Source organism: Balaenoptera musculus, chromosome 2 (genome assembly GCF_009873245.2).
Source record: "Balaenoptera musculus isolate JJ_BM4_2016_0621 chromosome 2, mBalMus1.pri.v3, whole genome shotgun sequence".
Taxonomy (NCBI): domain Eukaryota; kingdom Metazoa; phylum Chordata; class Mammalia; order Artiodactyla; family Balaenopteridae; genus Balaenoptera; species Balaenoptera musculus.
Window position 1 is genome coordinate 19,557,249 of NC_045786.1, and position 27,773 is coordinate 19,585,021.

At 43.3% G+C, this 27,773-nt stretch overlaps 1 protein-coding gene across 8 annotated transcripts in view; it reads right to left on the reverse strand.

Moving 5' to 3' along the window:
* Positions 1 to 27,773, reverse strand: part of CAMK1D (calcium/calmodulin dependent protein kinase ID) — a 389,771-nt gene that overhangs the window by 56,092 nt on the left and 305,906 nt on the right. For 7 of the 8 annotated variants that reach the window (XM_036841516.1, XM_036841510.1, XM_036841508.1 and 4 more), the window contains one exon: positions 3,533 to 3,671. In XM_036841516.1, the coding sequence (XP_036697411.1) occupies positions 3,533 to 3,671 (139 nt within the window). Of the gene's footprint in view, positions 1 to 3,532; positions 3,672 to 18,993; positions 19,000 to 20,850; positions 20,856 to 26,967; positions 26,972 to 27,773 lie in introns of those variants that run through there. The other variant, XM_036841515.1, reaches the window with a different exon arrangement.

A 27,773-nucleotide genomic window follows, 5' to 3' on the forward strand; every position in this document is an offset into this window, starting at 1 on the left:
TGCCCCTCTTGCAGGAGTCTTGAATAAAGCCTTCCTTACCATTTTAACATGTGTCAGAACCATTTTTTTCTTTAACTGAACCCCAAGGAAAAAAATACTACCCCTCACTCAAAATAACATGATACATCATTCACAGTGACTTTAATCCTGTGGATGAAGCATAAAATTAGAAGAAAATCAAATGTATGCTTGAGGATGCTTTCAATTACTTTTAAACTAGAATAAAATGGGCCAATCAATAGTAGAAATAATAACACTTAGAAAGCAGAGGGAAATAATCTAACCAAACAGTGCACGTGGTTCATGGTTTCCCTGAATGTTTACAGATTCGCCTTTGATGACCAGTAAGAATCCAATCATGCGTGCAGAGAGAATTTTTTTTTTAAAGTTTCTGATTTTATAACTTCCTGTCCCAGTACTTCTACAGCTGTAAAGTCAAGGATCTCATGCTCCTAGACAAGGCTGCATCCAGGCAGGAGATGCCCTAAGAGCCAAAAATCTCTCCTGATACCTTCCTCCTACAGGAGATGCATTTGGATCAATAAACTGCTCTTCTGAAGGGCAATCACCAAGGAGGGTTCAATGGACTGGTCATTCTCAGCTTAGGTCAATACTTTTACTTACCTTAAGACTTAGTAAGCACAGCAGGGCTTTACCTGTGGGGAGGGGTGAACAGGGAAAAAGTGGGAGGGAAGATGGGCTCAGGGATGATGTGGGTGGAGACCCCCACTAGGCAGTAGGAGGGCTGTGAGGGGTGGAGGGAAAGGAGGAGGGAGGGGATCTTACAATGCTTCCTGGGATCCTATGAGGCCCAGGACTCACCCGAAAAATTATTTTTCTGTATTTTACGGCATCTTTGCAAGACAATTCGTGGCCAATACTTGACTTGGGATGTCAATTCCAACCCTTGTTCACATAACAAGCTTTTAAAAGATCTGAATCAGGGCTTCCCTGGTGGCGCAGTGGTTGAGAATCTGCCTGCCAATGCAGGGGACACGGGTTCGAGCCCTGGTCTGGGAAGATCCCACATGCCGCGGAGCAAATAGGCCCATGAGCCACAATTACTGAGCCTGCGCGTCTGGAGCCTGTGCTCCGCAACAAGAGAGGCCGCGATGGCGAGAGGCCCGCGCACCGCGATGAAGAGTGGCCCCCACTTGCCGCAATTAGAGAAAGCCCTCGCACAGAAACGAAGACCCAACACAGCGATAAATAAATAAACAAATAAAATAAAAAATTAAAAAAAAAAAAAAAAAAAAAAAAAAAAAAAAAGATCTGAATCAACACTTCCTGTAAAGTTCATGTTATACATAGCCATACTCCTGATCCAGTGATTCTCAACTGGGGACAATTTCGCCCCCCAGGGGACATTTGGCAATGCCTAGAGACATTTTTTGGTGGTCAAAACTTCAGGACTGGTACAGGCATCTAGTGGGTAGAGACCAGGGATGCTATTAAACAAGCACAGGACAGCCTCGCACAGCAAAGAACGATACAGCTCCAAAGGGCAACAGTGCCTAACAGGAGGAGGCAACAGCAGACATTTCGCTTGTTTTGAAAAAAAGACAACTGATCATCTTTAGCAGCTTCTGGGGCAAGAAGACACGAGAATACCTTTCTGAAGGGAGAAAGAGGTATAGCCACCTGTGGGGGTAGGATAGCATCTCAAATTGTGCTCTAATCTTAAATTAACCCAATCATTTTCTCTATTGCTCTGGCCTCTATCACAGAGTTTAATTTTCTTAGAGGTTTATGAAAATTTAATTCCTGAACCCCAACTTCCTCCACATAGATCAAACTTCTTTGTGCCTCTGAAAAGAGACCACAAAAAGGTCGTAAAATGGTAACATTCTATCCACAATTACAAGTCTGGTGATCTTAAAGTTCTACAGGCTGGGAGCTGCATGTACTTCTCCAAAAGCGTTACCTGCATGTAAAAAACATGATCTCCCATAAAGCCAATCTGGCTTTCTAAGGGGGAAATAAACATTGCCCATCTAGGAAATGGCTTACCTGCTTAGAAATGATTTCTAGTAAGTACACCACATTACATCTCTACGGTCACTAAACTGACTTGTTCAGGAAGAGCTAGCTGCCTGCTGTGGCCTGGAAGCACAGAACCGGCATTTGGTGACGGCACAAGAGAGCAGAGAAGGCACAGCTGCCTGGCACAGAGGTGCCAGGTCACCTTACCTAGCCCTTACTTGGCCCTCTGAAGGACCTGCAAGTCCTGAAGATGAACTACTTCTGCTCACAGCCCATTTCACCCATCAGGAGGCCAGCAAAGGCTGTAAGAAGTCCATCAACGTCCTCAACTACCCTCGTCCAGCAGTTCTCCAAGTGTGGTTCCCAGGCCAACATCAGCGTCACCTGAAAACCCCTTAGAAATGCAAGTTCCCGGGCCCCGATGCAGACCTGCAGGATCAGAACCTCTGGGGTAGAGCCAGCAATCTGTGTTTTTACAAGCCATCCAGACAATTCTGATGTAGGCTAACATTTGGAAGCCACTACCCTAGTCAATGGAAAATGATTAACATGGAGAAAAGAAAAAACTTCAGTGAATTCCTATGAAAGGAAAAGCCACACCATTTTATACCTTGACAGCCAGTACCAGATAACGGGCAGATGTTAACATTCTGTTTTAACACGTTTACCATTTATTCCTTAAATTGATTTAGATTGCCCGTAGTTGTGTATAGCATGGCTTCAGTACAATATAATCCCTGTGTTTCTGATAGGAGTGGTGAGTATGTGTGCTGGGGTGAGATTTCTATCTTGACTGGTGCCGTGAGTTCTGGGGGATGGACCTATAACTGCTGTAGAATGAAGCCACTTTATAGCCTTGGGTCAACAGTGTAGATTTTTTTCTGTTCCTCAAATTGATATGTTCGATACCTACCCTTGGTACTATGATACCTACCCTTCGGCATCCACAGAGACCCTTGGGCCAAGGTGACCAAGGCCCAGATCCTTCAATGCTATTGGTGAAGGGTGAGTATTTCAGAACCTCATAGGGAAAAGATAAGAATGGAACCGACAGGACATTGGGAGAAGGCTGTAATTGTATGTCATTTAACCCATCTTTCTGGATAACCTTTTATTTCCTTTCTCCCTCACCTCACACCCTCTATCTACTGCTCCCTTTCTTTCATATGGTGGGTTGCACTGAAACAGGGCTGGAATTGGGAAAAGACTGCAGAACTGCACTGGGCAATCTTCATGGCATCCATATCTTGAACAAACTTACCCTTTAGATAAGCTTGAAGCAATGCACAACCTACCTCCCCATGGCCCTTTCGCTGTACAGTGGTTATTAAATGTCCCAAACAATGGCCAGCCCCATTGATCTTCATCATCTTTCAAGCTACTTCTGGGTCCCAAAGACCCTGACGACCAGCAGTACACAAAGCCCACCATTCATTCCACCCATATCTACATCAAGGCAACCTCATCCCTCCTCTGGAGCCAATCTGCTCCGACAGGTGCATTGTGGGTTGGAAAGCAACTGGAGGGTTTTGCTAAGCGACAGCCTCACCTTGAGGTCCCTGTGGACAATGCCCATTCTATGGAGATAGTAGACAGCATCCAAGACCTGGCGGATCAGAGTGCTGGCATCTTTCTCTGTGTAAAATCCCTTCTCCACTATCCGGTCAAACAGCTCTCCACCAGATACACTGTTAAAAAAAAAAAAGAGAGAGAGAACAAATCAGTATAAGTTAAAAAAGATGTGTTGAATTGTTCAGTGAAGACTACCAATAAGACCTTTCAATATGGTGAAAGACCCAGACTTTATTTCGAAAATGAATCTATTTTCAGATTTAAATGTTGCCCCCTTATTCCCCAGAAGCTATATCAGGGCAGTGTTTCTATGTCATGATGGTACAGATGGTCCAGGATGAAATAAAGTAAATAAAAATAAACCAGGATCCATGGGCTAGCCAGGCCTGAGAAGTTTCTCTTGGCCTTTGCCTCCATCCTGCTGGGACAGCATTAACTCAGAATAACCTTCCAGAATATCAGCATCATCAGCTATAGGGCGATGACACTGGATAAGATGCCTCCTTTGCATGCGAGTATAGCCTTAAAGGTTTGGGCGGTGGGAGGGGTGCTGTGGGCAAAGCAGGAAGCAGCCAACAGGACGTCTGGGTTCTTGACCCAGTTCTGCTCCTAAGATGCTGACAGGATGGGCACTCCTGGAATCTTTGCACCTCAGTCTTTTTATCTGTAAAAAGAGGTAGTTAATCTAGTCAACCACTCCCTGAGAGGCATCAGAGCCTCAAAGCCACTTGTGATTTACAAAAAGAGATAGAAGAATGACACTCCATTACATTGTTTTACTTTGGTTTTTGTTGAGAATATTTCATTTCAATTTCTTTGAATTTCAGATTGCATTACCATTTTTTTTGTATTTATCAAAAGAGGACCTAGGTCGCTAAAGGTTAAAAAGCCTTGGTGGACAGAGACCCTTTCAGCTCTGAGATTTGATGTTGCTCTGAGTTGAACAAAGTAACAGAACTGTAAAATCCTGAATAGAAACAATTCAACTGATACCTTTGCCTTCAAATTCTTGGAGTACAGACTTCTCTAAGAAAAACAGTGCTTTGTGCAAATAATTAAGCCACCCCTTGAAATTAGCTTCAAGGGATATGTCAGCACTATTTTAATAAAAGAGAAAAAAATTTTCCAAAAGCAAAATGAAAAAGGTATATGTGAAACATTAGGATCATAAAAGTTTCACAAACAACTTTTACATCTTTAAAAGACAGGCCCCAGCAGTAACACACATACATACACTAACACACAAAGCTATGATTCATTTTCTTCAAGTCAAGGCAATTAATGTTCAATAACTGAGCCACTGAAATGTTCTTTTTAAAGAAAACTAATAAAACACAATTGCAGCTATAAAAGGCCTATGTATTAGAGTCTTTCCCATTACGTATAATCATTCCAAGCCATATTGCGCTTGCATAATGTCTCATTTCCAAAGCAAACTGAGCAATCTAGATAAAAGAAGAAGGACGCTCAGGAGAAATAAAAAGCAATTCAAAGAGTGAAAAGAAATACAAACAGGGGAGCAACTACATCCTGACGACCATGTTGTCTACATTATCTGTCCTTAGGTAAGCCCAGATCCCAAGACATTCCCTCTCAGCAACTCACATCAAGTTCTTGCCACTCTTCATTTTTCTGGAACCTTCTTCCAATGATTTCAATGGAAGAACGTTGCAGAGTTTGAGGATGTATTACAGGAGATGCACAGTTGCCAGGGGTAGGGTGAACCTGCGTGCATTCACTTGGAGGCATTCACTTCACTGAGTCATTTATTCAATCATTCATTCCACGTGTACTGGGCGCCCATTAGGCGCCAGCCACCCTGTGCAGTTGGTGCCAATCAAGGCGGCATTAGCTGCGCTGGAGGAAAACCCTGTCTTGATTGTGCCCCTCCTCATTCCCTACATCAGCCCACCTTCAATAAGGACACCGCTTACTAGTGTTCCGGTGCTTTCTTACCACTGGGCTGCCTGCTACTCACACCCTCTGCAAGGTGCTGGAAGCCCTTGAGCAACAATGCTCACCCCTGGGACTTCCCTGGTGGTCTAGCAGTTACGACTCCGCACTCCCAATGCAGGAGCAATCCCTGGTACGATCCCTGGTCAGGGAACTAGATCTTGCATGCCGCAACTAAGACCCGGCACAGCCAAATAAATAAATAAATTAATAATAATAATAATAATAAAAAAAACCTCACCCCTTCCTCCACCTCCCACCCTTAGCACTCTATGACCTGCACTTTGCCAGATCCCTTCCCTCCCTCAAAACTGATCTTTCCTGCTTCCCATTCTCTCAAAGTCCACATCTCCGTAATGTGATATAAGGTATTAATAGCCATTGTATAATATTTTCACTGTGATAGGTCAGCAATGCAATAAGAATTGAAGCATTAGAGTTCAAGTTTAAGATACTCCTGTCACATGTAGTGTCAGGGTCTCAATTTTCTGCACATTTAGTATTTCACTTCTTAAATTCCAAACTGCACCAGGGATTTATTTTTCTGAACATTGCTCAGAAAAAATGTGATTTCCTTAGAAACCAAGGAAAAGGGGGAAAATTTTAAAAACTTGCCGATAAAAAATGTAACAATACTGATAAAAATACCTTAAAGTTTGTAAATCACTTTATACTTTCCAGAAATCTCAAGCACACATTTCAAAAGGTCATTCTTACAGACTGAACGTTTGTGCGCCCCTGTCCCCCAATTCATATGTTGAAGCTCTAACTGTCCCCCTCCCCCCAACCGTGTGATGGTATTTGGAGGTGGGAATTTGCGGAGGTAATTAGGTTTAGTTGAGGTCATGAGGGTGGGGCCCTGATGATGGAATTAGTGTCTCCATGAGAAGAATAAGGGACACCAGAGAGTTTTCTTTCTCTAAGCCATGTGAGGACCTAGTGAGAAGGCGGCCATCTGTAAGCCAGGAACAGAGGCCTAACAGGAACCAAATGTGCCAGCACCTTGATCTTAGACATCCCAGACGCCAGAACTGTGAGAAATTCACCTCTGTCCTTTAAGCTGCCCAGTTGCTGGTATTTTGTTATGACAGCCTGAGCTAAGACACCCAGTCATTTTCAAAATCACTTGTGAACAACCAGAATCCCAGAATCACTGATAAGGAAATAAATTTAGAATTGTGGTGAGGGGCGTGTCTCATTTTCAGGCTGGCAGGACACGTGAAGGTTGGGGTGGTGGCTGCTGAGCTGACGGGTTGTTTGCTTGAGTCAATATCCTTCTACGGCAAGCTTCCAATGTGTGCGGTTTAAAGGTCCTCTTTAGAAATGGAGTCCCCCAATGAAAACACGCAAAGCATCAGAATGTAGTTGGAAGGATCAGGGGTCAGGTGATTGGAGAAAAGGAGTAGGACCATAATAACAGGTCAATAAATAAAATTACTTAATGGCAGCTATGGGAGAGAGGTTCAGCTTTAGGGGGATGTAGCTATATAGAAGGAAACTGGCTACCAAAGACTAAGGGAGCAGAAGACAGGAATATGGTTTGAAAATTCTCTACTCCTCTCAATTTGAACTTGGACATTTATTTAGAATAACCTGCCTTTGCAGTGAACTTGGGTTTGCTCAGTCTCTGATCTTCCTTGACTATTACACTGCACTGCTATCTCTGTATGTGAATCTTAACTATGCAGAAACCAAATAGTTGGACGTAATGATCTCAATAAAATTTGTTTACTTGCAAGATTTTAAGTAATGCAAATCTCTTCAAATTAAAAAATAGTCAAGAAACAGAATTTCAAAGTTGCTGGATCAAGTAAACTAAGTTTTGATTCTATACTGTAATATATTCTGTAATATTCTGTAATGCACTATTATATACAACTTTGTCAGTATACCATGCATCCACTGTTAATACTGGGCAAACCATGTTGTTTTTTACATGCACTTGGACTTCTCCATCTGATTTTGGTAGATATTTTCCTCTTATTTTAAGATTTACTGCTAATTATAGTCTAAAATGTTTTATATCTTACATCACCCACACGTTCATTCAAAAATGGTACTTGTGCTAATGCTGAAAAATGGGCTCCAAAAATCTATTACTCTAGAAGTTAGATTTAATAAACTATGAAAAAGGCCAGTGGAAACCAGAATATGTCACCCCCAAATATGCCTCTTAGACATAAAATTATTTTGAACTGAAGGCAGTTAAGAAGCAAGTAAATGTAAAAGAAGCTCCCACTTTTCTGTCTGAAGGCAGGAAATAAATTCTCCTTTCACTGGAGACAGACTCTTATCAGCCCAGAGTGAAACTGGCAAGCAAACCATGTTCAACTAACCCTTATCATCTTAGTTACACGTCTTCACCATTTACTACCCCTATTACAAACTCCTTTGTCTTGTCCATTCTTCACAAATTTATTGTTTGCCTAAAAGGTATAAAAGCTTCCTGCTCTGGTCACTTCTTGAGGTCTTCATTCCCTTGTGAAGCCTCCTGTGGATATGTAAAAATTCAATAAAATGTGTTTGCTTTTTTTCCTATTCATCTGTCTTTGTGAGTTTCATCTTCAGATCCAGCCAGGGACCATCTGAGGGTTAAAGAAAAAAACATCTTCCTTCCCAAAAAGGCCAAATAGTATAGTGCTGTGCTATTAATATTAGAGACAGGAGTCTGAGAAGTATTAGTGCTGATACTGGAGATGATAAAGAGCAGTGTTACAGCAGATATGCCCTGAAATTCACAAGAATGTCAGATAACTAGGCAGCGCCAGTGTTAAAGACCCGGGTGACGTGGCTACAAGAGCCACATGCCTTAATGTGCCCTAGAGCAAGGCTGGTTATAAATGCATGTTTTCTAAGAACAATTTCCCTTATTTAATCCTAAGGGGAAGGTAGTCCTGAAACATACAGGTTGTGATTGAGAGGCTGCAAACAAAGCATTTTTCAACTGTGAAACCCCAAGGCCCAGATGACAGAAATTTTTTTTCACCCAGCCTGGAGAAAGATAAAGACCATCAGTCTTTGCCTCAGTCGAGTCCCAACTTGGCAGCCCCTGGAACTTCCTTCCTCCCATGCAGGGCACCCGCTGTCTCTCTGTCCCCTGATCCTCACGACTTCATGTGTCTTTGGTGCCCTCACTCTCTGCTCCTGGGGGGACTCTCTCACCCACTCTGGGACGATTAAGGGTTTATTTCATGAAAACTTTGTCCTCAATATTTCTCTCCTTCAACAAATCCCACTTTAATAATCAAAATATCTTTATTCTCAGAATTCAGTTTCACAACATCTTCCCAGCCTCAATCTGTTCAGAAACTTCTAAAACACAAACACATGCCTCTCCGTGGAATGGGGCAGAGAAATGTAACCCCTTGTGTGCCACTGCATTTTGATTCTGGCTCTTTTCCCTTCTCAGTGTCTGGGTGTTGTGGACTGAATTGTGTCCCCCAGCCCCCAATTTTTTTATGTTGAAATCCTAACAGCCGCCCACCACTGCCCCCTCTCCCCCACCCGCCCCGGCCAAAGTACAACTCAGAATGTGACTGTACTTGGAGACGGGGCCTTTAAAGAGGTAATTAAAGTTAAATGAGGTCTAGTGAGAGAAGACACCAGGGATGAACACAGAGGCTGGACCCTGTGAGGACACAGTGAGAAGGCAGCTGTCTGCACGCCAAGGAGAGAGGCTCCAGGAGAAGTCAAACCTGCTGACACTCTGATCTTGGACTTCCAGTCTCCAGAATGCTGAGGAAATAATTTCTGTTGTTTCAAGTCACCCAGTGCGTGGTATTTTGTGGTGGCAGCCCAAGCAGACTAATACACTGGGCAACTAAAGGATAGTCCATATTTGTGTACTGTATCTTTGAATGTATACTCTCTTTATATTTTTTTCAAGGTTTATTGGGGGAAAACATTTTTTCTACTTTACTTGCATTGTATGCTTTTTTATTCACCTAATCAAATAGTCTTGCATCAAATGATAACATATGCTGTCCCTGTTTCCAAGGGGTACACAGTCCAGTGTGTATGGGGGGTGGGTGACCAAGATACACAGACAAGAAAAACACAGTACAGATGGTTCTGATGTTGAAGGGAGAGAGGGTGAAGGTGTTTTGGAAGACCACAGAAGGCCAGGGGACAGGGCAGGAAAAAGTGAATCGGAGCTGTCTTAAAGGAGGAGCAGTATTTAGTCAAGTGGAGAAAAGTCCAGTGGGCAGGCAGAGTCCAGTCATTTGAACGATCATGAAAGGAGTTTTTGCTGAATTAATTTTCAGGGAAATAGAATCAATGAAAGAAGCATTAAGTGAGCACCTTCTATAAGCCCACCATGTGGCATGCAGTTAGTCTCTATTTGGGGAGCTACAAATTAAGTTCAGGTTGACCATCAAGACCACTAGCAACTAATCACTTGCCAGACTGTGATCCAGGCTGGTTGACCACAGGACGTCGTAGACAGGAGAAATCCGTGGTTAGAGAAGGTTCCTGAAGGAGGTATCTGAACTTCCTTTGTGTCCTCAGTCTAGCACAGCACTCACTGAATGGCAGAAAAGTGCTGGCTGATTCCTGAAGGAAGGCGTTAGGAGGAAGATCATGACAGGCAGGGAGAAGAGGGAGACGCAGGAAAGGACAAGATATGCAAAGAAGCCGGACTTATCTGGAAGATGTGACCTGTGAGGATGAGTCAAATCACAAAGGATTCTGGAAACCACGCAGCAGAGACTGGATGGGCTGCATTGGACTGCACTTAATTCTAAGCTGCTTGTGATCTAAGGCAACCCACTTCCGAGACAGATGCTACTGAGAGTGTGACCATCTGTGCCTGTGGGCATGGAGGGGAGGGACATCTTGGAACCAAAGTCCTTTTGCAGGGTGTGTACCCTGTCCTCCAAAGCAGGTCTGTCCCTGCCATCCTGGAGGCCTACTGCTTTTACAGTCTTGGTCCTGCAGGCTTCCTACCACCTTTAGATGTGCTCACAAGAGCACATCTAAAATCCATTCCTCCGACTCCATGTCAGCCAGCTCTGTAGTGTGCACTGATTTTCCATCCATCCAGGCAACAACTTTCACTGCCTTTGGTGGGGCCTCAGTGATTCCTAACAGTCATCTCTCCCTGTTTTCCTGTTTTCCAACTATGCCCCTCCAGCTCCCATCCAGCTGGCCCTCAAGGTTGGCCAGGAAAAATGTGGTTACAGCCAAAACAATGGGTAAGAAAGAAGTGAAGGTGTTTTAATTTTGTATATGAAACGTGCTTGCTGACTCTGATAGAGAAATTCTACTTTTGCATTACTCATAAAAAAAGGACAGAAAGATTTGTTGAAAAAAATTATTAGCATGCTCAAGATTAAAACAGCTAATCTTTTCCATCACCTGTCCACATTCCAAAAAAAGATAAGTTAATTACAAAACCATTTTTATGGGCCCAGCATGCTTCCACTGCACCGCCCTGCTACAAATCATTTTTAGATTTTTTTATTCTAAGAGGGCAAAGCGTGTCTTATCCATATTGAATCCCCAGGATTTATGACTTATATTCTAGTGAAGGAGGAAGAGAAAGGAAATAAATGAACAAATAGGTAAATGTGAAACATTCAGAGAGTTCAAAACGCTGTGGGGAGATAGAAACAAGCCTGAGATGAGTATGTGGTGGAGCCACTTTTATGTGGGCTCCGAGATGGCCCCACTGGATGACAGGGAAGAGCCAGCCCAGTGATGATCGGGGAGAGCTTCTGGGCAAAGGGGTGAGCCTGTCCTAAGACCCTTAGGACAGCACAGGTCTTTCTTAGGGTATTTGGGGACCAAAAGCAAAGTCATGGTGACTGGAATCTGGTGGGCAGAGTAGAGTGGTTGAGAAAGATGAAGGCTCAGGTCATACAGGGCCATGTGTTATGGGTTGAATGTTTATGTTTCCCACCACCCCCCCCCCCAAATTCATATGTTGACCTAACCCACAAAGTGATGGTATTAGGAGGTGGAGCTTTTGGGAGGTAATCAGGCCATGAGGGTGGAGCCCTCATGAATGGGATTAGTGCCCTCATCAGAGACCCCAGAGAACTAGCTGGCCCTACTTCCACGTGAGGACACAAGAAGTTGGCAGAACCTGGAAGACGGCTCTTACCAGAATGCAACCATGCTGGCACTCTGATCTGGGACTTCCAGGCTCCAGAACTGTGAGAAACAAATTTCTGTTGTCTATAAGCCGCCTGATCTATGGTACTTTGTTATGGCAGCCCAAATGGAAAAAGAGGTCATGTAAACTAAGATTTAAACAGGGGGTTTATTCTACATCAGATGAGGTATCATTGGAGGGTTTTCAGCCAGGAGACAGGGGAACTGGTTTACAGTTTTCAAAAATCACTCTGGCTGCCTGCAGTGCGGACAACAGGTTATAGAGCAAGAGTGGAAGAAGGCAGATCATTGCGGAGCCACTGTAGTGATCCATGTGACAGAGGCTGGTGGCTCAGCTTGGGGAACACTGGAGTCTAAGAGAAGTATACAGACATGAGGTATGTTTTTGAGACACAGTAGACAAGACTAATTGATGAAGTTGATATAAGGCATGCTGGAAGGAGAGGAATCAAGAACGTCTCCTAGATTTTTGACTTGAGGAACAGCTACATTATTTGAAAAGGGGGTCCCTGGTGAAAGAACAAATTTGGAGGGGTTAAAAACAACTAGGGCAGTACTGACCACCAGAACTTCCTGTGATGATGGAAATGCTTTTTATCTGCAATCTGATGTGGTGACCACTACTCAGAGAGCTACGGTGCATTTGAAATGTGGCTAGTACAACTGGAAAACTGACTTTTAAATCTTATTTAATTTTAATTAATGTATTAACTAATGTAAATAGCTCCATGGCACTACCATATTGGATTGCATAGATCTTGAGCCTCAGGTAGGATATGGAAGTCTGAGATGCCTGTTGGATGGAGATGTCAAGCAGGTAGCCATAGATACGAGCCTGAAGGTCACGGGGAGGATTAGGGCTAGAGTTCAAAACTAGCAAGTCATCAGCATGCAGATGGTCTTCAAAGCCAAGAGGGTAGACCTGATCCCATGGGAGAGTGTAGCTGGATAAGGGAAAGGCGTCTGAGTACTGGGGATGCCAACACTCAGATAAGGATGAGCCAGCAAAGGACCAGACAGCAGTAGGAAGCAAAGGAGGCGTGTGGGGCCATGGAAATCAAGGAGAAGGGTCTAGTCAACTCTGACAGATGCTGCTGAGAGATGAGGGCAGAGAAATGTCCATTGTATTTACGAAGATGAAGATCAGGGCTGGAGGCGAAGAGCTGGGAGTCATCGGCATATGAGATGGCTTCTAGACCTTGGGACTGGAGATGTCCGAGTACAGGATTGGCCTCTCTGAGCCTCATTTTCTCAACTATACAAGGCGGAATTATGCCTGATCTAAGAATTAAGTGAGGGGACTTCCCTGGTGGTCCAGTGGGTAAGACTCTACGCTCCCAATGCAGGGGGCCCAGTTTCGATCCCTGGTCCGGGAACTAGATCCCACATGCGTGCCGCAACTAAGATGTCCACATGCCGCAACTAAACATGCCGCAGCAAAGATCCTGCAAGCTGGCGCAGGCAAAATAAATAAATAAATTTAAAAAAAGAAAAAGAATTAAGTGAGACAATGAAGGGAAAATCCCTAGGCAGACTCCTGGTGTGCTGCAGTGTTTTGTAAATATCGGTGCCCTTCTCCTTTTTCTGCAAGGGATCAGGGGGCAGGAGCCAACCACTGACTGACAAGGGGTCAGTGTGAAGGGAGCTGCTAGAAACAGGGAGTTGCAACGTGAGGAGGGTGACACAGGGCTTCAGGCTGAACAGGCAGGAGAGTCCCCTGCTCTCTTCTCTGCTCCGTGCAGACAGGCTGGGCTTTTTGAAGATATCCATGCACTTGATTAGGATGGAAATTTGTGACAATGTCAGCCTTCTTACGTAATCTCACAACTTTGTACTGTGACTTCTGTATTAATTACATGCATTTCTATAACCTTCTATAATGAGAACTTGCAATGTGAGGGTCAGAACGTTTTTGACCTCTGATGGCACATTTCCTGAGATGTTCTAGGTTAATGAAATACTAATAGATTTGCCAGAGCCCCAAGCAGTGACCTTGTGGTAGAACGTACACAGTATGGGCTTTATATTAACAGACGTTCTTGAATATATCAAATATAATTTTTGGAAAAATTCTGTAATGAAATGTTTGTTACATACTGGCCTTCCCACCATTAGTTCCAATGAGGAAAATTTTACTTGGCAACAATTTTTTTCTTTTGCAATTTTCTAGTATTAAAATAATTTTGCATTCCTTGAGTAGATAACAACTGGAAGAGATTGGAGACGGCTCTGGAATAGGTCTGGAGTATGGCGTGGTTACAGGTAGTCCGTAAAATTGCTAACTCCCATATAGGGAATTGCCAGTTGGCTGTAAGCACAGCTTTGCCTATCTTGGGTGAGTTTGCTCAAAACTAACAGAGAACAACTATGCAATTTTACATATGCTCAGAGATTCAGAACCTGAAGACAACTTGATGGGGTCTCAATTTTATGACAAGCCTAAAAAAAATGCATTTAATTCCTTTGTCCAGCTTTAATTTATTATATGTATTTATATTCATTCTAGTGTTTCTCAGCCAATCTGTACTGAAAATCTTACAGCAGATATATGGGACAGCACATGCATTCAGGTAATATGAGAAAGGTCTAACAGTGCCTTCAAAAAAACACAACCAAAACAAAAATGGTCTACCTATTGTTCAGATTTCATTAAGTCTGCGGAGTTCAAGTTCACTTTCTATCAATAGCATCGACAAATGTACAAGATCACAGCTGCCCACTGTAGGGCTCCCTGGCTCTGGGCCACCTTTGAACCTGTTGAATCCTCACATATTTTTATCTTTCTAATTCCCACTCATCATTTAGATCCTAGCTTGAATATCACTACTTCAGAAAAGCCTTTCCTGACCCCCAGACCAGATTAGGTCCTCCCTTCCCCCTGCCCCATTACATTCTCTCTTAGCATCTGTATTTCTGCCCAGCACTCATCAGGTAGAATCGAGTGTTGGCATACTTGTCTGTGTAATGCTTGTCCTCCTACTCTGCCCCTGCCTGTTCCGGACTGTGACGTCCACGAAGGCAGAGGCAATGTCAACCTCTTCACTGGCACTGTTTTACCCAGGACCTGGCCAGGTACCTGGCACAGACAAAAAGCTAACCAAACAGATGTTGAATAAAGAAAGATTTTGCACACACGTACACAAAAAAACAAAACAGTGAGTGGGATCTGAGTGTAGCTGGGCATGGCCTACACAAGCAGTCATGCAAGTCCTCAAAGCACATGCCACGGAGGGCACAAGAGAAGTGTTCTGAGGCCTACCCCATCCATCAACCCACCCATCCATCCAGCCACAATTCTCCCAGGCACCTAAACTTGCTACTGGTTTGCATGCTCTACCTATGTCTCTCCAATCATATCTCCCCTTGACCTCTTCTGCTTTGCGTTTTGCTTTTTTGCCTGGAAGAGGCCCCCTCACTGAAGGATGTTCTAGGGCCCCCGACGCACCCAGTCAATGGTTCTCCCACCTGGCTAGTCCTGGCTTTGCCCAGGTACCCTGAGCAGATGAGACTTTGTAAATTCCCCTCAATAGAAGATTACCTAAAAGCATCTAAATAAGAGAACCCTTCAGAATATTTTTATAACCATCCGTTTAAAAATCATAGGAAAGGGAACACTCTTGCACTGTTGGTGGGAATGTAAATTGATACAGCCACTATGGAGAACAGTATGGAGGTTCCTTAAAAAACTACAAATAGAACTACCATACGACCCAGCAATCCCACTACTGGGCATATACCCTGAGAAAACCATAGGTCAAAAAGGGTCATGTACCACAATGTTCATTGCAGCTCTATTTACAATAGCCAGGACCTGGAAGCAACCTAAATGTCCATCGACAGATGAATGGATAAAGAAGATGTGGCACATATATACAATGGAATATTACTCAGCCATAAAAAGAAATGAAATGGAGGTATTTGTAATGAGGTGGATGGAGTTAGAGTCTGTCATACAGAGTGAAGTAAGTCAGAAAGAGAAAAACAAATACAGTATGCTAACACATATATACGGAATCTAAGGAAAAAAAAAAAAAGGCCATGAAGAACCTAGTGGCAAGACGGGAATAAAGACACAGACCTACTAGAGAATGGACTTGAGGATATGGGGAGGGGGTGGGGTGAGATGTGACAGGGTAAGAGAGTGTCATGGACATATATACACTACCAAATGTAAAATAGATAGCTAGTGGGAAGCAGCCGCATAGCACAGGGAGATCAGCTCGGTGCTTTGTGACCACCTAGAGGGGTGGGATGGGGAGGGTGGGAGGGAGGGAGATGCAAGAGGGAAGAGAAATGGGAACATATTGTATATGTATAACTGATTCACTTTGTTATAAAGCAGAAGCTAACACACTATTGTAAGGCAATTATACTTCAATAAAGATGTTTAAAAAAAAAATCATGTCAAAAATCTGTTTAGAATGATGTGCTAAAGGGTGAGTTATGAGTGATATAGAGCAGGGTGTGGGGACAGTGTGACCCCCAGGGTGTAAGTGCCTGTCTGGTACTGTCATGACCTAATCCGTGCCCCACGGACTGGATGGGGCAGATCAAAACAGACCAAAGCCGTTTGCAGAACGAAAGCAGTGAAGCCATCAAAGTTTGCTGTCGTTTGCGAATTTTGATTGATAACTGTTTTAAACATTCCCTTGTAATTGCGCAAATATACATTATACACTGAAATGGCTTCTTCAGTTAATTTGCTCTTTTAGAATGAAGATAATGAAACAGACCAGGTTCCAGACATTTCACTTAAGTATCCACTATTGCTCTGTCTCACTCAGCTCAAATTCCTCCAAGTCTGAGAATATATAACAAAACCTCCACTCATAGACTCACGTATTTCCCATGTGTTCTAGTCCTTTATTGGGCAAAAAGAATTCTTGCTGATGGACTTCCATTTTTTTCTAGCACCCATACATTTACCCTCCACATGTAGCAGAGTGGAATAAGATGCATCATGACATTGAATGTGATCACTGCAACATATCTGAAGATAACATATGACAACCTACAAAACCTCATCATGGTTGTATTAAGTATGAGTCTTAACATAAAAACAAAGAAAGGTCTTCTCCAAAGTTAATAGGTCTTCTAAAGATGCACACCACTAACCCCGAGGAATGAAGAGCAGCCTTGTGAAAACCATCTGAATTTGGGTGGTAATTTACTACCTCCGAGGCGCCAGGCCCGAAACGTAGGAGCTGCCTTTAAACAAAGATTGACAGTCAAAGTGTGGATAACTGGTAAGACCTAAAGTTCATGCTTTCACACCTGAAATTCTCTCTTTATAAAAACAAATTGTTTGTTAAAATAAGAGTATGAAACTTTAGTTACCATCAAATTTAATAGAGAAACAGAAGTCATGGAAAGGATTCAGGCCACTGTTCGCTCATCATCCATCACCGCTAATGAACACTTGGGGCCTCTCCCTACTCCGTCTGCTGCCAGCAGGAGCTTTGAGACGCGGGCGCAGTAAAGAGCCCCTTCTGGTGGTCTGTGTATATATAGCCGCTGTCCTTGTCACCAGAAAAATCACTCTGGTCAGCCAATGGCCCCAAATCAGAAGCTTGTAGCAACTGCCAGTGGTTTTTCAGGTTCCAAAGAGAAAGGTCCTTCCAGGAACTCTCTTCTTTCCCTCGTCACGTTCTAAGCCTGTCCTCAGGGAGGACTCTGAGCCACACACCCTGCCTGCCCGTCCCTTTCCTGACCCTGAACCCGAGTGCCTGGGTTCACACGAGCCTCCTGCGTCTTCCCCCTCCTGCTCTCTCAGGGTCTGGGCACGGATGGCTCTTCACTGCTGCAGTTCCACAGCAGACCTCTGACAGAATTATTCCTTTCTCAAGCTGATTCTGAAAGACACACCCAGCATGCTTGCTTTTGAACTGTTTAAAAAATATATTTAACAAATAAGAAAAGTTTAAATATCATGAGCTGTGAGGAGTGAAGAGAGGAATTAAATTGCATTGTCCTGGGCCAGACCAGAAGCCAGGACAATGTCTTAGCTTCCCTTTGCTGCATCTCTGACTGGGGTTTTGATGGCCGATTTTATTTGTCAGTTTGACTGGAACACAGGGTATCCAGGTATTTGGTCAAATGTTTTGCTGGGTGTGTCTGTGAGGGTGTTTGGGGATGAGATTAACATTTGAGTTGATGAACCGAGTAAAGGACATTGCCCTCCTCAATGCGGATGGGCCTCAACCAATCAGTTGAAGGCCTACATAGGACAAAAAGGTTGAGAAAGAGGAAACTCCTCCTGCCTGAATTCCTTCTAGTTGAGCATTGGTATCTTTCCTGCCTTTGGACTTGAACCAAAATGTCGGCTCTTCCCAGGTGTTGAGCCTTTGAACTACAACTATACCACTGGCCCTCCTGGACCTCCAGCCTGCTGACCCTCCCCTGCAGATCTTGGGACTTGTCAGCCTCTAACAAAGTGTGAGCCAGTTCCTTACAATAAATCTCATGTATGCGCACATCCTATTGGCTCTGTTTCTCTGTAGAACCCTGATGAATACAGTAATACAGGGACTTTCAGCTTCCGGGTCTCGGAAGCTTCTGGGAGTTTATAGGACTCCTTGGCTTAACCCCAATGAATGGCATCACCTGCTGTATTCAGGAAGATAAATTCCTGGTCTCCAAATGTAGGGACCGTGGAGGCCAACAGGTCAACCCTCTCCTTTTACCAATGAGGGAAGTGATGCGCTGAGCTATGGCGTGACTCACCTGTGGTCACACGGTTCACAGATGGCATGGCCCCTCGGCACTGCCTCATGGTGCCTCCTGTGAAAAGACCCCTTTCTCAGCAAGTCTAGTCACTAACCTATAAGAGAAACTGGAGAGCAGAAAAGACAGCGTGGGAAAGACTGGGAAATGAAGATTAGAATCACAGAGGTGGCCCGGATAGGAAAACAAGAAAGAGAAAGTGGTTTCAGGAGTTGTCCGTCTATTCAGAGATCCCCACGCAAACATTCTCCCGAGTTGGAATGGACAGCATGGAAAACTCACATTTCTAAGTGATTTACCCACTGTTCCAACTTCCCCCTCAATTTCCAGCAAGCTTTTCTAAGATATATGAGCCCCAAGTGGGCGGATCTGAGATACAGTATCTTATGTTTTTACTTTTACAGGTAACACAGGCGTCGAGCCAAATTCTAAGTGTATCTTTGATGACAAAAATGCTGCAAAGCCAATTAGAAGTCTAAAACGCTGTCCAAGTGCCAAATGGGCCCTAGGACACACCTTCAACAAAGCTGCTGTTTTTGAATTGTGGTTTTCTTGAACAAAGTTCTTTCTCAGCCTATCCTTTCCTAAATTTGGCAAAACAAAAACACCAATGAAAATCCACATACAGCAACACTCAAACCCCACAACTGCCTTAGGTAGAGACTCACTTTCTTATTCTCTTCAGTACATTCTGTTTCTAGTGTTTTCACCTGGTGTGCGTGTATGCATGTGCATGCCCGTGTATTCAGAAATGACTATGAGCTTTGGTCAATCCGGGTCTTACAAATCAGCAGGTCCTCGTCAATGAGCGAGACCGGAATGGGCACCCTCTTGGTCCCTCAAGGGTCAAGCCCCTCAGCAGCGATGGCCCCCAAACCTACTCACGGAACATATACAATGAGGCTTTGCAGGCACAGAACTGAGAGTCTCAAGCATAGAACTCGACTTTTGTTCTTAATGTTCACATTTCTTTGTCGCCAGCATCTTTTAAAATGTGACCTTCTGTTTCATACATGCTAAGATGGCTACCATTTTAAAAACAAACAAAACAAAAAAATGGAAAACCACAAGTGTTGGTGAGAATGTGAAGAAACTGGCATCCTCAGACATTGCTGGTGGGGCTATAAAGTGGCGCAGCTGCTCTGGGGAAAACAGTTTGGTGACTCCTCAAAAATTAAACACAGAGTTACAATATGACCCAGCAATTTCATTCCTAGGTGAATGGCAAACATTTTTCATATTCATTTATGTTCATATAAAAACTTGCACATAAATGTTCAGAGCAAAATTATTCATGACAGCCAAATTTCCATCAACTGATGATTAGATGAACAATAGTGGTATATCCATATAATTCACACAAGGAAATATTATTCAGCCATTAAAAGGAATGCAGGGCTTCCCTGGTGGCGCAGTGGTTGAGAATCTGCCTGCCAATGCAGGGGACACGGGTTCGAGTCCTGGTCTGGGAAGATCCCACATGCCGCGGGGCAACTGGGCCCATGAGCCACAATTACTGAGCCTGCGCGTCTGGAGCCTGTGCTCTGCAACAAGAGAGGCCGCGATAGTGAGAGGCCCACGCATCGCGATGAAGAGTGGCCCCCGCTCGCCGCAACTAGAGAAAGCCCTCGCACAGAAACGAAGACCCAACACAGCCAATAAATAAATAAATAAAGTGAAATTCTTAAAAAAAAAAAAAAAAAAGGAATGCAGTACTGATACACAGTACAACACTGCAAACACAGTGAAGACATTACACTAAGGGAAAGAAACCGGACACAAAAGGCCACATACTGTATGATTTCATTTATACAAATTGTCTGGTATAGGCCATTCTACAGAGATGGAAAGTAGATGAGTGGTTGCAAAGGCTGAGGGGAAGATGAAATGGGACGTGACCACTAAGTACAGAGTTTATTATGTGATGAAAATGTTCTGGAATTACACAGTGGTGACAGTTGCACAATCTTGTGAGTATACTAAAACCCACTGAATTGTATTCCTTAAAAGGGTGAACTTACGGTATGTGAATTATATCTCATTAAAAAAAATGCCTTCTTTTCTTTTTCTAGCCCCATTATTGTATCAGTAGGATGACAAATGTGCACAAGACATTTATACCAACCCTAGAAATAGCCTAGATTTTTGCTGTGGCCATTTAACAAACAGAATTTTCCACTTTGTCTTCGTTTATCAGTTGTATCTTCTCCACATGTGGTCTTTCTCTCCTTTCTGATGACATACAAAGGTGGTCTCTCATTGGAGCTACCTACCTCTTTTAGGACAGCCCTCCTCGTTGACTGCCTGCTGCCTACACACACCTATACCCACTTAAACCAACCCTCTGTCTTGAATACAGGTTCTCCTCTTGAGGAATAAAGTAGAAGAACTATAAAGCACACACCTTTGTCAGATGTGTTATTCTTAGACAACCTTTGGGAATAAACCACATTCTCTGGAAACAGCCTTTAGTTAATTACATCTCCCAAGGTCTCCTATCACATGACCTCAAATAACTTTAATGGTACCTCACTCACTCAAAGGAATATGAATTTTTTTTTATTCCTATCAATAGATCCCTTCAGCTAAAAACTTAATTGCATTAAAACCTCACTAAAGTGATTTGCTTCAAAATATACCAGAAGTCATTTTTAAAAGGGAATATGCTAATTAGGGTAATAAAATGTTCTAAAAGTGGATTAGAGTGATGGTTGTGTAACTTGGATAAATTTATTAAAAATCACTGATTTGTACACTTAAAGTGAGTGAATTTTATGGTATATAATTATACTTCGCTAAAGTTGTCAAGAAACAAAAAAATAAATAAGGCAGGGGGGTAGAAGGGGGGGAAGTGGGTAGAGGTAGAGGGAAAGCAAGGTGGCCCTTAGGCTGACAATTAGAGGAGGCTGAGTGATGGGTAAGTGCAGTGGATACTGCTGGTGTTGCCTAGTGCGCCCCTTTCAGGCCACCCTAGTCCACAGTTCTCAGAACTGGCTGTTGAAATTGCCTTGAACTCCCCTCTTCCCTCTGCCCTGTCCTGCTTCCTTCACGCCTGGCAGATGCTGATCCCAACAGCTCTTCCCAGAAAATCACCTACCCCAAGAGCTCTGCTTCAGAACCTGTTTCCAGGGGACCAGACCTAAGACAGAGGCTTATTATACGTTCTCTCTACATTTTTAAGTGTTTAAAAATTTTCATAACAAGAAGTAAAGAACAAAACAAAAACCACACACCTAGAAGTTCCCCAAAGTGAAGTACTACAAACTCTAGGAAAATTACACCTGATATTTCACAGATGCTGTAGCCAATACCAAATCTGTCATTTGATGAACTCTGAGTCAGAAACCTGCTGCCCCATTATCAGTGTCTTCCTTGCTCTTTCATAAAGGACCGTGCGATGCATTCACCCATCTGTCCAGAAGGATGTGTTGAACTCGGAAGGTCTCTTCTTACCCTGTCTGCAATAGCTCCAAGAGTGTCTGTCCTCGTCAAACATGAAGAAGGGAAAACGAGGAAATCTGAGAGTATGAGACCATCAGAAAGGCAAAGAGATACAGGAAGGTCTTGATTTTAGAGTCCAATTTTCCCCTACATTTAATATAATTGCACTCTGCTAGAAAGCCTGCAGGCAAGAGGATAATAAGATTTCGGTGATTAAATTATTTAAAGTCTCTGATATTGTAGCATTTTGGAGAGCATTCCACATATTTTGTCTGTTATATCAAAAGGATGATCTGGAAAATCCCCTTTCCTTAGGGAATCCATGAGCCACCAATTATCTGAAATTGCTTTGCTTAAAAAAATCCCAGGTATTAGAAAGTGTTTGTTGTCTTACCGTTATTAAATCCCATTGGCCCATTACAAGAATGCTGGCACTATACTAAATGTCCTCAAACAAAGAGATGTAAATTACTGATTTTGTTATGTGTAGGAGGTCCAAATAATACCTAGCAACCTAGCACTATGGAGTGTGCTGTCTGATGCAAAAACAGATCTTTCCTAAGAAGGCAGTGCCTTCCAAATTCTTGCAATTTGCTCCAGAACTGCCTCAGTTTACCTATTTGTGTTTTGTCCAGTGTCTCATCTTCTCCAGTTGTAAGCTCACCTATCTTCATCAGCCCATCCTGTCTACCTCTGGTTCCAGCTTCTGCTTCCGATCTTGACATGGTACCTACATCATGGTACCGACATCAATGGATCATTCACTTACAAAGTCCTCTCCTACATGTGAATTCCCCCCACAGGCTGGCCCTTGTGCAAGCTGTCCCACAACCCCAAACCAAGAGTGGCAGGAAGTGCTGCCCAAAAGGAGAAGAGTTTTTGGGCATGGGCACAGAAACGCATAGGGAGAAATCAGGAAAATTAAACCCCAAATTATGTGATGAAATAGCAAACCGCACTACTCTGCTACCATGCTATTATAAAATATTTTTACAAGTTAGGAAAAATATTTGGCATAAATAATACCACTTTTCAACTCTTAACCACTGTCAATCTTTATTTTTAAAAAATATTTGTGTAATCAAAATGGCAATATGAGTTTTCTACTGTCTTACCCCCAAAGAACCCCCAATCACCCATACTGAGAGTGCCTTTGTGGAAGTCCAGGGGTCCAGAGGAGATGTGCCAGCACATCACTGGAGCAAAATAAGATCTGAGATTGTACCCAGTGAAAAGGCGAGAGGAACAGTTTCAATTTACCCATGTAAATCTCCCCAAGTCACCACAGCTTAGGACTAAGAGAACTTCTCAGCCTGTGATTTCTCCCAGGTGGTAAAGTGAGACCATGTGAGAGCGTCCTTGGCTTCCCCAGCTGTGCAGGACACTGTCAGAGAGACCCACTTCTTTCTCACCCTATCCAGAAAACTGTGGTGTGCTGCATGACTGTAGGACAAGGAGAGGCTGCAGGGCTCTTGGAGGGCAAAAGGACATGGATTCTACCAATTGCTTTGCTGACTCTATCAGGAAACCCACCTATAAGCCACTGGGGATACCATGCCTGCAGATCCATCAATTCAACCATGAGTACTACCAGTGCTCCATGTACCTCACCCACACCCCCCTTACCCTGTGGCTGGCTCCAATGTGTGCACATCCCCAATGGTGGAGAGAGCAAGACTTCGCAGACGGCTGTGAGCATGCACAGAAAGCTGGCCCAACTCTGTGAGACTGGGAGAGAGAATACAAGCTTGGGCTGCAGCACCACCCTAGGGAAAGCAAGCTAACGGGAGGCCGTCAGCACCCAGCAGGACTTCGCAGGATCAAGAGAAGGCACACAAAGTTAAGAGTTCTCCCGCAAGGGGAAACAAGAGGTGTGAGGCAGGAGTATCCATAGAAAAGGGGTGAGAAAGCCTCAGAATCCCTATCAGGGCTGATGGGAGGTATTTCTCTCCTGAAGCCAGTCAGTAAAGACTGGAAAAGATGACCAATTCTTCAAATGTGAACACAGCAATGCAAGGCTTCAAGGAATATTAAAAAATAAAGGAGACATGACACCACCAAAAAAATACAATAATTTTTCAATAATTGACCCCAAAGAAATGGAGAGCTGCAATTTCTCTGGTAAGGAATTCAAAATTGTTGTTTTAAGGGAGCTCAGTGAGCTACAAGAAAACAGACAATTCAACAAAATCAGGAAAACCATACATGAGCAAAATGAGAAGTTTAACAGAGAAATGGAAATTGAAAGAGCCAAATTCTGGAGCTGAATTTGAATGAATGAAATTTTTTAAATGTCATAGAGAGCATCAACAATAGACTGGATCAAGCAGAAGAAAGAATCTGTGAACCAGATCACAGGTCACTTGAAATGATCCAGTCAGAGGAGAACAAAGGAAAAAAAGAATGAAAAAGAGTGAATAAAGCCTACATGAACTATGGAATACCTTTAAGAGAAATAATTTTCACATTATTGGAATCCACAAGGAGGAGAAAGGGAGAAAGGGGTAGAAAGCTTATTCAAAGAAATAATGGTGAAGAACTTCCCAAACCTGGGGAGAAATCTGAACATCCAAATTCATTAAACTCGTAAGTTCTCCCAAAATTTCAACCCAAAATGATACTTTTGAAGACACGTTACAATAAAACTGTCTAAAATCATAGACAAAGAGAGAATTTTAAAAGCAAGAAGAGGGAACGGAAGAGATCATGGGGCAAGCGAAATGAACGGCCACCAACCACACCAAAGGCCCGTCTTCATCCAAAGAAGGTGATGTCGTGTATATGGTGGGATTGGAAGGGAGTCCTCTATTATGAGCTCCTTCCAGAAAACCAAATGATTCATTCCAACAAGTACTGCTCCCAATTAGACCAAATGAAAGCAGCACTCAACAAAATGTGTCCAGAATGAGTCAACAGAAAACACATAATCTTCCATCAGGATAACACAAGACCGCATGTTTCTTTGATGACCAGGCAAAAACTGTTAGAGCTTGGCTGGGAAGTTCTGATTCATCCACCGTATTCACCAGACATTGCACCTTCGGATTTCCATTTATTTAGGTCTTTACAAAGTTCTCTTAATGGAAAAAATTTCAATTCCCTAGAAGATTGTAAAAGGCACCTGGACCAGTGCTTCGCTCAAAAAGATAAAAAGTTTTGGGAAGATGGAATTATGAAGTTGCCTGAAAAAAATGGCAGAAGGTAGTGGAACAAAAGGGTGAATGTATTGTTCAATGAAGTTCTTGGTGAAAATGAAAAATGTGTCTTTTATTTTTACTTAAAAACCAGAGGAATATTTTGGCCCACAACACTACAAAGACCCAGTATAGTGTTAAATTCTGAGCAGTCTACCACAGTAATATGGCCTATAACGGAGGATAAGAGAAGGGGAGGGGGAGGAGGAGAGGAGAAAAGGGAGAGCATGGCCCTCCTCATCGGGGAAGAAACTCGTGGGTTACTTGGAGCACTAGAGGCTCCACAGAAGCCCTGGCATTTGGCACCATGATCAAACTCTCGGGATGAAAAGAGGGCACGTTTCAGGACTTGCTGCAGATCTGGCTGTCCTCCATAGCAGCTCCCCCGGCAGCACAGCCTTCCAGCCAGTGCCAAATCTACACAAAGGGACCCACAGCGCTCCCTGGCTCAGCGCTTTAAAATTCCTCAGCGTGCCGACAGTGGAATTTCAATCAGAGGCACCTCGTCCTTCTTTCCTCTGCAACCTGAGCACGCTGCCAGCCATCCCTCAACCCTATAGCAGTGAAATATTGGGTGGGGAGGGTATGAGAAATGCAGGGTTTTTAAAAAGTAGACTTTCTTTTAGTTTTAGGTTCACAGCAAAACTGAGGGGAAGGGACAGAGATCTCCCATTTATCCCCACCCTCACACACGCATAGCCTCCCTCATTATCAACACATGCCACCGTTTGTTACAACTGATGAACCTACACTGACACGTCATCTTCACCCGAAATCCACAGTTTACGTTAGGGTTGACTCATGGTGTTGTACGTTCTACGTGTTTGGACAAACGTATAGTGACATGTATCTACCATTATAGGGTCGTACAGAGTATCTTCACTGCCCAAAAAATCATCTGTGCTTTGCTTATTCATCCCTCCCTCCTCCTTAACCCCAGGCAAACACTGATCCTTTTACCATCTCCATATTTTCACCTTTTCCAGAATGTTATTGTAATCATAGGGTGCGTAGCCTTTTCAGGCTGATTTCTTTACTTTCTTAATACGTATTTAAGTCTCCTCCATGTTTTTTCAGGGCAAGTACAGCCTTTCATTTCATTTCCTTTTTTTAAAGAAAGACACTGACTGACTACGCCGCCCCACAACCTGTTGCTATTAGAACCGGCCAGGCTGCCAGCTGCTCCCTGCTCCAAGGTCAGAGCAGAGTATTCTACATGGGGTCTGGTGACCTGGACCAAACGGTGCAGAGAGAGGGCCACAGATGGATGAGAGTGTCCAGCTCCTTCTACGCAGACACACTTCTGCCAGTGTTGTCGTGTGGATGGTACACTGCAGGACAGTGGTGAAGGTTCCAGGCGCTGGAGGTTGAATCCTTGTTCCTCAACTTCCAGATCCCTGAATTTAGTTATCATACTTTACCCTCTAGATCTCATATCTGTAAAATGGGCGTGATAACTGTGTTACCGCACAAGATCATTAGGAGGATTAAATAAGATAATGTGTGAAAGACGGACACAGAGCAAGCCCTCTAGAACTACTAGCCATTATTATTATTATTGTTACTATTATTATCATCATTTTATCATTATTAGAAAGCACTTCTAAGCAAATGTTTGGGATCATATCTCCGTGTCACAGATAGGACTGAGTAAAATTTAACTGCTTTCACAAATGTTTACTGAATGCCTATTTTGTAATAGGTACCCTGTGAGGTGTGGGGACGCATGGGTCCAAAGGCCCAAATCCATCCTCCTATGGAACTACTTCTTATGCACAACCCATTCCAAACAGCAGGCTTCAAAGTCCTTTGAAAGGATGCAGGCAATACAGAAAGAGAAAGAATATTTAATATAAGAAAAAGAAAGCCAAAGAAGAAAATAAAACAAAGATGAGGGGAGGGGAGAGGCAAGCACGGAAAGCCATGAAGTTCTCTGTCCCCGGTGAAAGCGGTCACAGATGTGGCTCTAAGATTTTTCTACAACCAAGTCCAAGAGGCTTGTGTCTAGAGTAACACGAACCAATTGCTCAAGGGAAGCACGAGACACGTTGGACCCGAATGGAGGCCACTGCCGGGGGCGTCCTCACAGAGAATCTTAAAGAGGCTTCAGATCTGATCTGCTCACCTTTGAACCTCTGGCCTTTCAAAAATTTTAATTTAGAAATTGAGCATACATACAACAAACGTATATATGGATATTTATGGTTTTGAAAGTCACAGTAAAATGCAGTTTTCAATTAGTTGGCTAAAAGCAAGTTCAATTCAGGAACCAAGAAAGCATTTGAGCCAAATGGCTCCAAGAAACAAAGGCGACTGAACCTTAATGTAGCAAACAGCTGCTGCTACCTAAGAAGAGAAAGATCAACAGCCACTATGCTCTCAAATGGAGGCACAGGGTCTTACATGAAGATTCGGGGCAAGGGAGTGACATTGTAATGATATTTTAAGTAATTACTACATGCCAGGCACTATGCTTAACATTTTATTATATATACATTATCTTATTTGAGCTTCATGACTTCCCAATCTCTGGGGTATGTGCTATCATTGTCTCCATGCAACAGGTGACGAAACTGAGAATGAGAGGAGTTAGTACTTGCCAGACAGTAAGTGGCAGAGATAAGATCTGAAGTGAGGTGCATTTTGGCTCCAATGCCAACGTCTTACATCCATCCTAAGACCCAGATGATCTTGCCAGATGCTACCACCATGGTCCCTCATTGTTGCTGTCAACTATCGGCTCCAGATCACTTCCCCCTTACTTTTCAATGATTTTATTAGCTCTTCGTT